This window comes from Lepeophtheirus salmonis, chromosome Z (assembly GCF_016086655.4).
Source record: "Lepeophtheirus salmonis chromosome Z, UVic_Lsal_1.4, whole genome shotgun sequence".
Lineage (NCBI taxonomy): Eukaryota > Metazoa > Arthropoda > Copepoda > Siphonostomatoida > Caligidae > Lepeophtheirus > Lepeophtheirus salmonis.
In genome coordinates, this window is record NC_092584.1 from 3,645,298 (window position 1) to 3,663,008 (window position 17,711).

Sequence of the window (17,711 nt, forward strand, 5' to 3'; positions counted from 1 at the left end):
AAACTATTCAAAAAGCTGGTAATGTAATTAAGAAGGAGAGTGGTAAATGTTTTAACAAGTAAAATATAGGCTTTTCCCCTTAAGTATTTTTATAGATAGGTATTAGAACTAATTTATTATTTAGGTTGTTCAACAATCTAAGTATTTGTATTAAAGATCTAGAGGATCTTTGAGACTTTTTTAAATCCTTATAAAGGATAATTAATTTGGGTTTTAAGTCTTATAAAAATAGTAGATATGGACTAAGTATGTTGTATTGATCTCATATTTTACTAAAAGCGTACAAATTATAAATCATTTGAGAAAACGTTAAAGTGAGAGGATTCAAGGGACCAAAGTCCGAATCATAAAACCAATGATTATTGATTCTTGAATTGAATTAGAGTTATAATAATCTTCAAAGTCCAATATCAATATTTTGAAAGAATAAATTAAATTATTTTTAAATTTAAAAATTGGAATTAAATATTCATATACTTTATCAAATATTATCTTCCAAAATACTTAATTAACCTATTGACATCTCTAAATTTATATAATTATGGTATTAAATCATTATTATTACAATAAACATTAAAAAATATATAGGTGTTTGAAGCGCCCTCTATGTCTTAAACATGCCTAACATTTACAATTCCAATGTATTTGTCAAATATTTTGTCGTATCCATATACTTTTTCACATCATACCTTCAAGTATTCTATCTCTATGAGCTGCTCTAACGAAACGTCATGACAGTTAAGCGGCTCTCCGCTAAAACATTCTACTAATTGTCAGGGTGACCATATGGATTTTCAGTTTCTTTATTTTACATGCCCAAAATACACAGGATTTTCATGACTATAAATGATCTATGCTAATGTATTTCTTTTTTCAGGTAAGAGACGGACGGATTTCAAGAGACTTTATAATATCGCATATCCTTCGTTCATTGGAATCCATCCAAGAATGAAAAAATAAACGTCAGAAGAAGTCGGAGAAAAAATTACAAACGAGAAATAATATAACGAACATACAATTAAGAGGAAGGGGAGTAAAGGAAAAAAATAAATCCGTCTTGACAAGTTTGATCAGCAGTAATCCTTTTTAGTTTCACAGTTGCAAATGCCTCAGTTTCTTGAGGAAATATTAATTATGAGACCTTGACTACTATAGTGTTGTCAAATATTAATATAATTTTATATATACAATGAGTAGTGATCAAATAAGTGAACAAGAGGGCTCCTCCTCCAATCCCGGATCCCCAAAAGGAGTAGGACTCCTCTCCTCTGATCCTCGATTTTCCGGACTTTTTGAACTATCTTCTCAACTTGAAGCCCTCGCTGAGAATTACGTGGCAGAAGAAAATGCGGCTCTTATCAGCTCAGACTCTTTTTATTTCGATTTGACACCCCGGGACTCGCATCGAATGTCTACGAGTTCGCAAACAGAGTCCTCAGGCACAAGCCTCCCTCTATTCTTAGAGTCATCCAACAACAGAACAACGAGCAACTGTAAAACACCCTCAAATGAGGGGGAATGGAAGTTGCGATGTTTGGACTTGGAGACCTCTCTTCAAAACTTTCGGGATCAGGCGCATATGATTCGGGAATTACTTCGAGATAAGGTAGGAAGGAACTTATGATTTATTATTTTATAGGTACGGGAGATTGAAAACAATTGATGAAGCAGTTTTTTTTTAATACCATTATCCGGAGTTACTTTAATTCAGACTCACTCACATTTTAAGACAACAGACTTTTCATATGTGGTGCGTGAGTAGAACAAGAATCTGCAATAAAAATGAAGACAAGGGAGAAAAATCCAATATAATTTTTAACATCGTATATACATATGTACAGTCCCATATTTCATACACATATTTGAGTGAATTATAGGCTTTATATTCAAATTACTGGGATATGATAATATACATAATTTTTTTAGCTAAAGTTTAAAGCCTAGGTATATTGTATTTAGTATACTTCTATTGCCCCCGATATATACCCTTATAACCATAAAATCTTATAATTTATCATTCTTTAATTGTGAGTACTTGGAGTTAAATTTGCGCCACACTCAAAGGGTTAAGATGAATAATCCTTGCTTTTAGAAATCTACGATAATTTGTCAAAGAATACAAATGTAATCCACAGTTAATTTTGAGAAAAATCATTCTTGTTTGCTTGGATTTTGAGGGGTCACTTATGACTGCTATTGATAGAATCAATTTATAGATTATACGAGTGAGTAGTTTTTCTAAGAATTGCATTAGAATCTGACCCGCACAATGTTCCAATTTTAATCAATACCACCTTTACACCTCATAATCAGTTAATATTCAACATTTGGAAGAATACTTGACAATTAATAATGAAGGAGATGCCATCTTTGGGGGTAATAGTTGATATATTTACTACATGAAATAGACGAATAAACCTCGATTAAACTCCATCAAATGCCTTTATGAATAATAAAGGACTTTGTATTTACAATGAATGCCACTAATAGACGGTGATATTTGAATTGAATCAAAATAATATTTATTAAAAATCCCTATGAAATGTCTAAATTTCTACTAATAATTTTTTTTTGATTGATTATTTACGAAAAAAGTAGGATAATTAGAGAAAAATATCTGATTATTTCCGTTATAATAGTTCATTTTTACTTACAACGCGGAAATAAGATTCTATAACGATCTAATAAGATATTTTTAATAGATTTAATACTCAGATGTATAATTAAACTAGCAATAAAAGAATACATTTGTGATGGACAATATTGTTTAAATCATTTTATATGTTGGTTCCATTTAAACAGATCCAATATTATACTAATTTCCTTAACATTAATAAAAAAAGTGTTTTCTTTTGATATAAAAATTGGTTGTTTAGACCTCCCAAAATGGGCAACATCAACAATGCTGACTTTTTTCGGCACTAAACATGGATAAAATACATTGAGTGATTACTCTGAGCAAAGTAAATTACCTAAATTATTATTCATGATTATTTGGCCAAAATAATGGAAAATATTGTTATTTATAGTGCTTTGTCGGCCCTAAATTTAGGACTCAAGATTGCAATCCCGTACAGTTCAGTCCTAAAACTTTTTAAAGTTCGGTCCTTGATAGGATCACTCAACTTTTATTTCTTCTTTATTTAATCAATTCAATTAATGACAGTCCGAAGGAAACCGGCCCCAGTGACTGATAGGACCTGTCTTGAGACTGGAATGTACCGAATACATAAGGACTGACACACCACTAATTCATTATGCATCATTCTCTTTAGATCTTGTATAGAATCAATCATCCCATACTTCTATAAATACTGAAGAGTTCCATAAAGGAAAATATAATCAAATGTTAAATACAATGAGGATACGGCAAATATAGTTTTTCATATATCCATTTATTACGGCGTTAGGTACTTTCGTCTTAAACTATTTTGTCTTTAAGAACATGTTACCTTAGATATATTTTCCCTTAAAATATAAATAATTAATGATATAACTATGCCCCGAAATTTCAACACAAACATATTATTGTTGTAATCTCACTATGTAATGAGTTCGAACCAGAGACAAAATAGCTAATAAATTTTGTATAATAATAAAAATAAACAAATAGGACAACGATTCTCATGGAAGAAGTGCTAATCACTACATGATGGATTGTTCATTTTAGAACAGACTCATGGATTGATGAACATCCATAGTATGAGGAAAAAAGCATAGTTCTATCAGACAAAAACTATTTAATGCGTTTTATAGCAATACATATTTTGATAATAAAGTTCAAGGGGAACCTCAATTTCAACCAAAAATAAGCAATAAAGACGTAAAAGCCTCATTTATTAAAATTTTAAGGCAATATATCCTTGTGAAAAAATAGCTTTCAGGCCATATGTTCTAAAGCAAAATATTTCGAGGCAATATGTTCTGAGGCAAATAGTTTAAGGCCTAAATACTGTCCACCATTTATAACAACTACAATTTGAATGTCGTAGTCACCCATGACAGTGTCATATTCTTCTTCAGATCATTCCTCCACGTTTATTTTCATCTCTATCGTATTGTTATGTACATTTTATGACTCTTCCTATTTTAATGGACTATAAAAAAGGACCTTATGAACCGTTCCTGTTCTCCCCCATTTATTCTTTTTCTTCGAATGATTGTCTGTTACGTACATATTACATTTTGTTTATTTTTAATGTAAGAACATAGATGGTTGATGGTCAATTACTCAGATTCTTGAAATAGCGCTTTGTTTTCAATCTTCCCTCCCGAGAGCCGAGTTTTGTTCAGAATTGCTTTGCATATTTCCGCACCAGGATGGAACTGGTCATTAAGTCAAGTGTGGCTATATAGATTGAGAATGTAAATAAGGTGGCGGATGATTGTATTTATGAATTAAATCTTCCAAATTTGATGATATTTTTGAAATATAACAGTTTTTGTTATTCTCAAAATTTTTTGCATTTTAGACGGAGAAACCTTTACTATTACATACTTTTACATAATAGAGTCTCTTGTTATTTCACTTGTAATCATCAATCAAACAGACTCATACCTACTACCAACAATTGTCAACATGAAATGGGATAATAACATCAGCAAGTATAAATCAAAATTTTAATGCTTGAGTAATTTTTATGGTCCTACTTTGATGTTGTTTTTGACTATGAGACTGCAATTTATTATTTTAAAAGTTTAGTATTTCAAAGTATGTAATATCTATTAAAGTATTTAGCGTCTGTACTGATTTATGACACATTAAACAGTCTATATAATAAATATTAAATATATGCCCATTATATTTTTAAGAAATTACTCCCTGATTATGATGAATCAGCTATAATTATTTATATATTTATTGAGGGGCACTTTCTTTCAAAATCATTTGATTTTCAATATTGATGGTAATAATTTAGTAACAAACAGATAATAAAATGACAATTTTGTCCTGAAATTCCCTTCGTGTCTACTCATTTCATGGGGGAAAACAAGAGGAATTGACAATTATCATGATTGACGAAAAAAAATATCATAATTTTTTTGTATTCGTAACTTGAAAAGGTTTTTTATTTTTATTTTCCAAAGCTGTTATCATTATTTTTTAATTTTTGCTGATTTTCTTGCATAGTTCAAAATAATATGATCTGCAGTTTGCTAAAAACAAACCAACCTAAAATTAACAGGGACAATTTGAAGAACATTTGGAAGGAAAAGAGCTTAATTGTCATAATGTTAAATAAGATTAACTTCTATCATCTAAGACAGTGGTTTTTCAAATGGGAGTAAGCGTATCCTTTGGGGTACTTGGAGACACTCCAGGTTGTAGTATTGTGTTGGTCCTTATTTAGGACCGCGGACCACTTCAGTCCCACTTGTCAGTCCGTATAGAAGGTAAAATCGATCCCTCGGTACGTCAATGAGTGTATTTTTCTTCTTTTTAATTATATCTTTATATAATAAAATAAATTATATAACTAAGTAACAATATACTATGTTCGTATTATATTGTATTACCATGAAAAATATAATATTTTTTTGCAAAATATGTGCAATACTCTTAATACATATTTAATATATCTTATTTGACGTAATACACCATCGATATTTGTATGAAAAAAATTAAGGACCGACAGTTAAGGACTGATCTCAATGACTGACATGTCATTGAGATCGATAGGACCGGTCCGAAGACTGGACTGGACCGAATAAGTAAGGACCGACACGACACTACCAGGGGTACTTGAGATTTTGAAAGCTTATTTTACAAGCGTTAGATAACTCAGGGGCGTCTGATGCGGTTGGCTCGGAGGGACTTCCTAATTTTTTTTTTTTTTTTTTACTGGTAAATTTAATATTTGAAATTTAGTTTAATTTTCTGTGAATAGCTTTGGATTTGTAAATTTTTCATCAAAAAATTTGATATTTTGAAAATATATATGGAATTTTGATGAATTTTTTTGTGAATAACTAAGGATTTCTTTTCAAAAAAATTCCAAAAACCAAGCCCCCCTCCAAAATAAAATCCTGTGGGTCCGCCCCCTGTTACTGAGCTAAAAATGCTTTGTATGGTAAAGGGGTACTTTGAGTAAATAAATATTTTACAAGTGATACATCACTAATAAATGTTGAGAATCCCTTATCTAAGATATGAAGGAAATAAACACAAACCCTCCCGTTAACCTCATTAATAGAAGCATGCAAATAAAAAATAAATAATTTTTCCATTAGAATGAATTTAAAAAAATCGTCCATTGAAAACCCTCATTTGTGATTTAAGTAATCCATCATTGAGGTGTCGAAAGTTTATCGATTTTGTCGGACATTTTCATTTCTTTGGGTTGAAACTTGAAGGACTTCTCCACAAGCAATTATCAAGTATTATTCAATTTCTTTCTACCAGGGTTGTCTGAAAAGTTTCCGACCTCAACATGAATATGGCAGCATTTGTAAATAGAAGCTAGTCCCATCTAGCCAGCATCTAGATTTATTTACGAATGCTGCCATCTTTACGTTGAGGTAAGAAACTCTTCTGACCAACCCTCTTATTCCTTTCAGATATAACTTCTAATCCCATATCTTTGTTAGTGAGTATGAAGAAAGGACCCTCTCATTAACCTTTTCTCTCATGACGTTGCCCAGGAGTAACACTTCAGAAAATAGTATCTATTATTAAAAAAAAAAGAAGTATGATCTGCATGAATTATCGGGTGTGTTTAGAGATAAATATTCATGCATTTAAGTATAGGAAATACCGGAGTTGACCATTTTCAGGATTGTTTCAATCCTTTCAGTTTCAAAAATCTTTATATAATTCTGTCTAGGAAATCGTATATAACTTATTTATTAGTAGAATAATATTAAAAATTGTGTTTTATGAAATGAAATTGTTGGTAGGATTCTAAATTGGTAATAAATACACTTCAAACTTAAATTTTAAAAAATCATTAGTTCTATATATATACATTTTAATATTGTGTTAATTTTAACATTTTTGAAATTATATTAATTTTTTTTCTTGGACTATGTTTTTTGTATTCAAAACATACCCCAAGAAGTATAAGAAAATTGTATATTTCACCTATTTCTAATTCATGAGAGAAAGAGTTACATTTCGTGGAAGGAAGACATTTTTTGAGAGAGTATCCATGACATAGTTATTATATTGTCAGTTCCTTTGTACTTTGTAGTTCCTCATATTTGGTTTGTATTGAAGAAGAGCATCTCTTGATGAAGCTTTTTGTCTATAGATGACTTTACATTCAGTAATTCATGTTTGACCCGAACGATAAAATAAAATAATTCGTTGAATCAAGGTAGTCATGTTTATAATAGGGAGGTTTGTAGATTTTAAAAGTGAATCATTTATCCAGATGTTAACTAATCTATGGTCTATTGGACCAATATATGAAACAACACTAATCGATACTGATATTCCTCGTTCATTATCCATCTTCGTCCCTAGTAAGCCCAGTCATATATTTTTTTTAAACTTCACAAAAAGATTTTGCATAAAATGAGCAAAACGAGTATAAATTCTGCAAATAAATAAGATCTACTTTTATTTCTAGAACGTCAAATACATTCCAGAAATATCTACATAAAAAAGTCATCAAATTCATTAATAAATAATCATGAATAGTCGAAAATAATAATATTTTATTTAAGTAAAGCTCAATTTGAAAGTGTGTTAATTTCTTAAATTGTTAAGACCCAGTTCGAAATGAAATGTTTCTATTCCTTCTTTATATTTATTCAAACGTAAAATTGGACATATGAATTGTCTCATAGATGTTTGTTAGTTTAATAAATAATTATAATTTGGATTTGAAATTTGGTGTGACAGAAAATTAGACAGGGAGTTATTTTTTCGATATGTGGTAAGTCAACATAAAAACAATCTTGAAGAAAAATCAAGATCGCCTTTTCTTTGTTGTTGTTGCTCCAAAACTTCTGCAGTTGGGAACATGGGATAAAAACAAATAAGTAATACCATATATCTCGCTCCTGCCTTCTCTTCGCCCTCTTACATAACCCCCATCACTAACGAATGTACATGAGAGCATAATATTAAGTGATCTACCGGGCCTTGCAAAATTATTTACCGATAATGTAAATATACTTTTTAAGAGGTTGTGTGGCAACCAATCTGATTGTTTCGTATTTTTACTGTTAAAATAAACAAATATCCTTCCTGTGAGAGCCTAACAACTTCCACACGTGAGACCATGTCCAATCAGGAAACAAAGAGGATCGAAATTGCAGCCCTTCTCTGAGTGGGAGTGCATCATAACAACATTAAGGAACAGGTTGGGGCCTCGTTGAAGACAATTTAAAACGTTTCCAAGCGCTTGGAGGCTGGAGGTGATCTCAAGCATTCCCCTGGGGCTGGCAGGAAGCCACTGTCTCAACCAGGCAAGTAAAGGTAGTGTTTAAGAGGACTCCCAACAGGTCCATTGCCGACACGGCCAAAAGATGGGAACGTCGAGATCAACTGTTTCAAGGGCATTGAAAAGGGCTGGAGGAAAGTCCCTGAGACGTACTGAACCCCCTCTGCTAAGTGAACGTCAGCGAGAAGTCAGACTTGAGTGTGCCAAGAAAATCTTGAATGATATCAAAAGCTCATCTGGACGCATCATCATTTTTTCAGATGAGAAAACTTTTACGGTCGATCCTGTTTTCAACAGGCAAAATGACCGTCTTGTGAGCTTTGGAGATGTGCAAGATAAGCACCGCTATGTGGCAACAACAAAGCACCCTGCTTCGGTGATGATGTTGGGTCTCGTGGCCTCCAACGGGAAGGCCATGAAGCCGGTATGGTTCCCCACTGGCTACAGATTAACAGCGGAGGATTATGTGAAGATTCTGGCGTTCAAGGTCCTTCCGTGGATCAAATCCATAGTCGGCAACACTTCTTGGGGTTTTCAACAAGATGAAGCACCCTCCCACGCTTCCAAGAAAGCTCAGGAGTGGCTCAAGGACAACATTAACTTTTGGCCCAAGGACTACTGGCCCCCTCAGAGCCCAGATCTGAACCCACTAGACTTCTCCATCTAGGCGCACGTGGAGACCAAAGCCTGCAAAAAACGACACAAGAACATAAATGCCTTAAAGGCTGCTGTCAACAAGGCCTGGGCTTCCATGGACGCCGATTACATCCAGCAAGTCTGTGGCAGCTTCAAACGTCGCCTTATCAGTGTCATTGAGTTAAATGGTGGCTACATTGATTAAATTTGAGCACAAACTATTTTATTATTCTAAAAATGTATGAATAAATTGTTTCTCAAGTCATTCGAAATGTCATTATTGTCCGCAATATGTTCTGAACAAAAATCGGTAAATAATTCTGCACGGCCCGGTAATTTAGCTTCTTTTTGTAAAATGGACAATATATTTACACATGTAAATAAAGAAGTGCTCATCATACCTAAAGCCCCTTAGGAAGTACATAAATTTGTGAGTAATAAGCCTCTACAAAATATTATACCCTTAGACTGCAATATATGTATTATGTATATTTTTTTCTCTCTCTTTCGTATATTTATTGAATATTTAGAGGATTCAATTTGCATAAGCTTAAAGTCTTAGGATTTTTGCAAAAAAATAAATATATTTATAAAATTCATTACATATTATACCTTGTATAGAAAATGAAATTTCTTATTAAATGATCTCATTGTAATCATATTGTAGTCTATACCGGATCTTGAGACTAAAATGAAGGAATTGAACAATGATGTATAATTAAGTATACATTTAATATTCAAAACGATTTTATTAATATAATTTATTTCCATCTTTACCCAGAAGTGAGATCTGCCCTCCGTTTGTAAAACCTATCATCTACATGTGAAAAAAATTACATTTTTGTGATTCTAAAATCTATTGAGTTTAACTAAGGAGGCAAACAGTGAGGATTAAGTAAAGATTCTTTGTTTGCTTAAGAATACAGGGTGATCCATTGCCATCTGAACACTTACTAATTCAATAATTAATGAAGGTTGAGTGATTGAAATTAATTCATATTTCGATAAAATATAGCATCAAAAATTAATTACAAACCAAACATAAGCTCTCTAGCTTACATAGAAGTCGAGAAATTGATACTTGAAAGTGATCAACGAATTTACATTCGTGCACTCCAAGCAGTTGGGCGTCCAAGAACCACCGTCAGCAAGTCTAAAACGATGGAGATGAAGGAGGGTTCTGTCAAAAAAGACAAACTAAACCTTGAGGAGTTATAGAAAACAGCACAGGACAATCCCCTCAAGTCCATGACGGCCCATGCAATTGATCTCGAGGCTTCACATGAGTGAGTCCAGAGAGCTATCAAAAAAGGGACTTAAAATAACCTTGTGAGGGTAAAGAGGCCACTTTTGACAAACCCAATGATAGAAACCCATCTTCTCCGTTGCAAAACTCTTATTGAATGAGTTTTTGTAGTTATTTCAACTATTTTTCAACCCTTTTGGGCGCCCTTCAGCCCTGATTCCAACCCCCTCGGACTACAGCTTTTGTGGGCATGTAGAGAAGAAGGCCAGCAGTGTCTGTCATCCAAACGCCGAGGCTCTCAAGCCAGCAGTGGGACACCCTGACTGAGGACTATATCCGCAGCGGGTGCCTGACCTTCTCCAACAGCCTGGAAGCCATCATTAATGATCAAAGGAACTCAGACACAAATCTATTAATTATGTTGAAATTTATTATCAATTAATAAATTATATCTTGCTATTATGTGAGCAGAATTTAATGACCAACCGGTATGAACTATTTGACAATGTCTAAGGAGTCACAGTTAAAATTCAAAGTGAGCAGAATTTAAGGACCACCCGGTATGAACTATTTGACAATGTCTAAGGAGTCACAATATACTCCTTGAAAGATAAGAAGAACATCTTAAATTTTATTAGTGTGCCTAACTTAATGATTGAAATTCTCTACTCCTCTTTAAAATACAGTTAAAGAGATGGTCCAGTATTGTTCACGTTCCAGTATAATCCTCATGTTTTCATACAGGCCATATCAACCATATCAACATTTCCCACAAGTGTTTTTGTATCATCCATCCTTACAAATGTTTTCCACGTAGTATTTCCTCATATGTACACAAATATATTTATACATAATTCGAGTATCTAGAGGCACTTCGTTATATGTCAAGAGTCTAAAAAATACATAAATTGTCCATTTCTTTTCTTGGTTAATTGAGTTAGAAACTTATTTTTTCTTCCTCTACACTAAATTGATTTAATATCATGCTATTTGACCCAATTATGTGTCCCTAAAATATAAATGAATACATGTTATGTTTTTGTATTTGACGATGATGCATCATGAAGTTGTGACCTAACTCGTTGATGTTTTATTTAACTATACGCAGAGATGCATCAAAGATATCCTATCGCTATGTACAAATAAATTAAACTGAAAATGAATATGGAAGTCTTTACCATTTTAAGAGCAGCTTAACTATCATGACATTTTATAAGATCAGCTGCAAATAGTCGTGAGAGGAAGATATATACATATAGAAAGGAATGACTTCGATATATATCCTCAATTCTACTCCGAAGCCAACAGAGACTTACAGAACAAATCTGCATAATTACTTTTTGTCTTTTTCTTATTTGGTGCATATGTGGTGCGTTAACATTAAAACAATATTGAACAGAATCAAGAAAGTAAACAAATCTTATAAAATACAGCCCAATATTTCATAGAACATATTTATGGGACAATTATAAAAATTTTTTTCCCTTTCTTTATTATGCTATATAAATTGTAATTGCGACACACCCAAGGACCAATCAGATTAATTCTTCTGAATAGAAATGGACGATAATTGTTTGAAGAGTACAAATCCCTCAATTTTAAGTAAAACATTTATTGCATGTTTTTGAGTTGATGGGCCTCATATATTGCTTGAACTTTATCACGTACATCAATACATCTAGTTTTATATGAAAGAATTCTTCAACAAACCAATTGGTATTTTCATTTCAAAGGGGACTCAAATGACCATTAGTTGGAGGAGAGGCTTAGCCTCCACAGCAATCCTTTGACTTTGTTCTTACTTAAACCCTGGTGGTTATTTATAAATAACATGAAAATAAAAAATAATGATCACAGCTATGGCCAATTAAAAATAACATATCTTTAGGAACAACTATCAAAAAATTATCAGGTCTCCCTCTTGAATTATCGCATAAATTTCATCTATAATCATAATTGCTATTCAGTTTATTCAAAAATTACTAGATTGATTAAATCTGTTGTAAGTAGGAGTCATAACCTATGTGAACTCTATGTGAAGGACGGACATAATCCTTCAGATGCAAGTCTTCAATTCTACTCTGTTATTCTCTTTAAATTCTCCAACAAATCCTAAGCGTTACTCTCTTTAAGTCCACAAACTCGTTGTGTACCTTTAGACTTGTATGTTCCCTCCTCAACGTTTAAAGAATAACTACTCTCCATGAGCCCACACACTCGTCGTGTACCTTTAGACTTGTATGTTCCCTCCTCAACATTTAAAGAATAACGATAAAAAAAGATCAAGAAAGTAAGATCCTGAGCAAATGTACAGTGGCCTATCTAAAATCTGCCCTGTACATATACTAAAATAAAAGCAAATTCTGTCTGTATCTATGTATGCCTCCTTAAGTCATTTTAAGTGTTTATTTTTGATCTAAGAAATAACAATAATAAAAATAAACTCGAGCTTGTACAGATATTACAAAAGAAAAAAAAAAGTAAAAAACCGGAATAATGTTTCTATTTTTTTTTATCAAGCTGTTATCATTATTGAGAAGTATCGAGTATTAGGTATTACACATAGCTGTCTGAAGTTTCCTCCTTAAAAAGGGAGAATAATGAAAAATACTTTTTGGGGAGTTATTTTCTATTCATCGACGCACAACAACCCAAAGCAATCCCGGGTACTACCAGCGGCCTCTGCAAGTGGTGGGCTGAAAGGTATGTAACCCCTCCCCAAATTAAGTATTATTTCTTTTTACGGGAAAATTTAATTTCGAATATTTTAAATTAAATTTTTATTTTTCTAAAAAATTAATTTTTTATAATAAGCTTTAAATTTTTGATGTTTTTCTTCCAAAAATGTAATATTTGAATTAAATTTGTAGTAAAATGCTATGGATTCTTGAATATTTTTCTAAAAAATGTATAATTTGTGATCTAATTTTTGAATTTTTTTTCCCAAGAAATTAATTTTTTTTTCCCAAAATGAGCACCTGTGTATTTTTGATTTTTTTTCCCCAAACATTAGTTTTTTGAGAATACCTATGGAATTTTGAATTTGTTTTTTCAAAAAATTAAATTTTTTAATCCCAAAATCCAAGACCACGCCCCCTAAAAAAATATATGTGTATTTATATTTTCCTGCAAACGCTCCCTGAATAGAGCCCTTAATTTAGTCCCATCTGGTGGTATTGGCAGACAAAGACAATCAAAGTGTGTTGCATATGTCCAGTCTATTCATTTGCTTTGTTTTAGTGCCTGTAACTGCAGAAAACCCAAAAGAAACATTCCAAGACCCCTTATTCTTATTCATTTTACTAGCTGCGCTAGATTTTGGTCGCGAAAAGTGAGGAGAATATGGTCATTTCAGAATATAAGACCAATCGACTTACAATAGAAGAGGGGGTACTTAGTGCTCCATCTAAAGCTTAAACTTGATGGTACCACCAGGAGGCCTGTTTCTTACACATTTTTCATAATAAAACTTAAAACTAGGACTATGATAGAGGGAGACTTACTACTACTCTATCTACAGTTTGTAGAAGAAGAATAATGTCTTCTTTTCTTACCATTTGTAGATGAAGTCTCAAGTCCTTCTTTATTATCGTTCAAGGTGTGTTCAAAAAGTAAGGTGATTTTGTATTTTTAGGAAAAAATATTTATTTATTCATCAATATTTATGTGTCCCCTTCAAATTAATTCCCCTCAGATACAACACACTTTTTCAAATCACTTCTCTAAGCACTTATCCGTATAGCTTTGAGCTTTTCCAGCCATGTAGTCTTTATCTCCTCAATACTTGCAAATCTCCGTACTTCCATAGGTTTTTTCAGTTTTTGGAACAAGAAAAAGTCGTATGGGGCCAAATCCGGTGAATATGATGGCTGTGGTGTTGTTTTTGACCAAAAAATATATTACACACAAGCAAAGATCAATATTGAGCAATTTCGGAACAAGCTTGTCTCATCCACGAGCCAACCGATATGTCAAAATCCTCAACATCTTCTCTAATAGTAATTTTCTTTTGTTGACGTGCTTGGGCGTCCAGAGCCGGCCATCTTGGAAGAGTTTGTACCTCTTCTAATTTTTTTAAAAATTCCAAACAGTTTCATCGTATGCCACACTGTCTTCAAGTGTTTATAGGACTTCATTTCATTTTTCCCCCACAAAACTTGAAGCAAATTCTTTTGATCCATGTTTTTTTAATAACAAAAAAATCCCTAACAGTCAAAATACTTTTAACAGTGATGCCTCTCAGAAACAAACTAAACATATGATATAGATGAAACAGAAATATATGTTCGTAGAGAGTACATGAGAAATAATTAAAAGCAAGCATTTCAAATTAAGATACCCGCAAAATTTGAAAAGTCACTTTACTTTTTGAACACACCTCCTAAATAAAACAGAAAAATAGCTAATTAATTCTTGTACTGCCCGGTACTGTGGCTCAGAGGTCAACTGTTCTATATTATTAAAGCAATGTGTGTCTGTTCGTAGACACTCAATAATCCTGAGTAGTGCCGGATACTTTCACTAGCTATATATAACTCAACATTCTACTCATAAAATTCCATCAATATTAGTTTGTTCATCTTAATTTTATTCATCATTATGTGAAGTGTACCAAAAGATGTATCATTTTTATTTAGACTACCTATAGTAAATGCTATACTTTTTCACTATCGATCAAAATGTTTTATAAATTACATGCTTAGGTATATTCAATTTATCATGCATATCCTTATATACTTTGTTAGAACATAGTATATAACTTAATACATAAATCTTGTCAATGGGTTTGTGAATAAATATGAAATAATGAGAATTATATCTTTAAAAGTTATACTTGGAAAAAAAAGAAAGAAGTTTTTTCCTCTTCTATTTATTCTTTAAATAGATAATCATCATTAATTAAATGGGTCCTTATATATTATTAAAAAAAAAAAAAAAAAAAACATTTCCCATTTGTCAATCGAACAAAACAAAAATGTTATGTGTTTTCTTTAATGTGTTACACATGTGCATGTAAAAAAGTTTTTTAAGGCACTAAAACTGCTGTATGCCTATTAGCAAGGTTGTGCCTTATTGGTGTAGTGGTTCCGGTTCTTGAGACGCTGGAGCCGGGACCGACAAAGTCGAGCCTAGACCGTAATGTATATATTTCTTATCGGTCTCAGTTCGTGTACTAATCTTTGTTCGCTTTATTTTTTGGTATATTTCTAACCTTTTCATATTCCATCTACATGATTTTATCTAAATGAAACACGTCATTACCTTGATTGTATCACGCAACCTTTCCCCAAAAATAAACAGAAAAAGGCCCGAAATCATCTCGTAGTTAGCCAAATAAGTCAACCATACCAACTGCTATTTTTCTTAATGTACTACGAGACTCATATTATTTATTCACAATTTTGTAGAGGAATTCTGAATTACACACATATATATATTAATAATATTAAAATCACAAATCTGCCCTTAGCCTCCCCTCACAGATCCAACATTAGTTTTCGGACCCCTGTTCGAACTTGCTTCACTACGCACTCTGGATGTAAGATAGTTGCTCTCCTTTTGGGATCTAATATCCTTTCTTGGAGCAAATTTTCTAATATAAGTGCCTGTTACCAAACTGAGCCTGTATCAAAAAGAGCCGAGACCAAAGACCTGAACCGAGACGGCTACAGATTAACCGAGACCGAAGCTATTGAAATGAAAGACAACAAGATCGATAGAACTGCCCAACCAGACGCAACCTTGTTCATTACATAATATATATTTGAATTAAAAAATTTCAAAGAAACATTAATTTAAATCAAAAGTAACAAAAATTCCCCATTAATCTCATTTATTTATATATGGCCGAAGGTGAAATGGTTTCAGGTCAAATGTCCATGCATGCAATGCATCGATACCCCCACTAGTAAAAATATGCTGACTAGGATTTGGATTTGAAGAGAAGTAACGTTAATAAAAGGTCTCGTTCAATGGTATTAATTGAGGAAGGATTGTTTCACATGTAACTACGTAATTCTTTTGTTTAATATTTAATATTGTTTAACGACGCCCCTTGTCATAAGGGCCTGTTACCAAACTGAGCCGCTCTAAAAAAGAACTGAGACTGATAAAGCTGAACCAATACCTAGAACATTGATTTGAAAAAATCGAGACTGGTATCAATGGAAAAGTTGAACCTGAACCGGGCACAACTTTGTCTTTTAAACTCAGTCCAAGATCGATTTTTATTGTTTGGTTCGGACTAAAGAGATTTTTTATATCGATATTTTGGTCCAGACTGCGATCTCAGACTGAAGAGCGAAGTTTAATCTTTCTAAATGACGTTATTGACGGTCAATGTTCATCATTTTGAAACCATCATGACGTCATAAGCAATTCATCCATGCATTTTGGCCGCTTTCGACTCATTTTTCTCTTTCAGGTAGTAAAAATGTGAAATATATCGATTTTATTCTTTGAGACCTCCCTACTCGACGCACGGTAATTCACGACTAAATCAACCAGTTGCAATATTTGTAGTATACACCCACACATTTATAACGCCTTATTATATGATCCGATATAACCAATAATGAACAAGATATACTTTCTCATGAAAAAAGTGCGGGACATACGAAATTACTTTTCGCCCAATATATTATTTGAATTCATGTACATATATTAATTTTATTATGCATTTTTAAATCAATTTACAGCAAAGATAGACGAGAATTTTTATTTTTAGAGATAAATATTAACATACCACGATTGATTAAATAATGAAAGATAAACAATAAAGATCACATGCAACAACAGTTTTTCATTTTCTAATGTTTGAAGGTAGTTTTCATTACAATAAGTGGTTAAAACCAGATTCCATTTCAGCCCAAAATTTCGGATGCAATTTGAAAAAAAAAGAAGAAAAACCTAATTTCTGGTTAAACCACGAAATATGGGCTGCAATTTGTTTTCCTTCAAAATGAAAAAAATATGGACTATATTCTTACTCATCAATTGAGAAAATAAACTTAAATGAAACTTTTGAAATTTAGTAACATCACTTTTAAATTGAAACTTCTGAATCTCTTTACAAATAAAGAATGTCGTTAATAAAGGCCATTTTCAAATAGTTAAAGCCGTAAAAAACATGCTATTTGAACTCTAAAAACATTACAAAGATAATTTTTTCATTAAAATATAACAGGAAATCGATATTAGAGGTCTCCCTAGTACAGTGGTTCTCAAATAAGGGTACTTGTAGGTACCCCAGGGGGCACTTGAGATTTTGAAAAAATATTTTATAAGTGGTAAATACGTCAGGGGCGTCCGCAGGAGGTGAGCCCCCAAAGTAAGGATTTTATCAAAAAAATGAAAAATTAATTTTTCTTGGAGTATTTCTTTTCAGAAAAATTCCAAAAACAAAGCCCCCCACCAAAAAATATATATATATAATCCCT

General features: G+C 32.3%; 1 protein-coding gene across 6 annotated transcripts in view; it reads left to right on the forward strand.

Moving 5' to 3' along the window:
* Nucleotides 1-17,711, forward strand: part of LOC121130123 (uncharacterized protein CG43867) — a 396,776-nt gene that overhangs the window by 80,892 nt on the left and 298,173 nt on the right. For all 6 annotated transcript variants that reach the window (XM_071893641.1, XM_071893640.1, XM_071893642.1 and 3 more), the window contains exon 2: nucleotides 878-1,606. In XM_071893641.1, coding sequence (XP_071749742.1) covers nucleotides 1,190-1,606 — 417 coding nt within the window. In that variant the 5' untranslated portion in view covers nucleotides 878-1,189. The remainder of the gene's footprint in view (nucleotides 1-877; nucleotides 1,607-17,711) is intronic.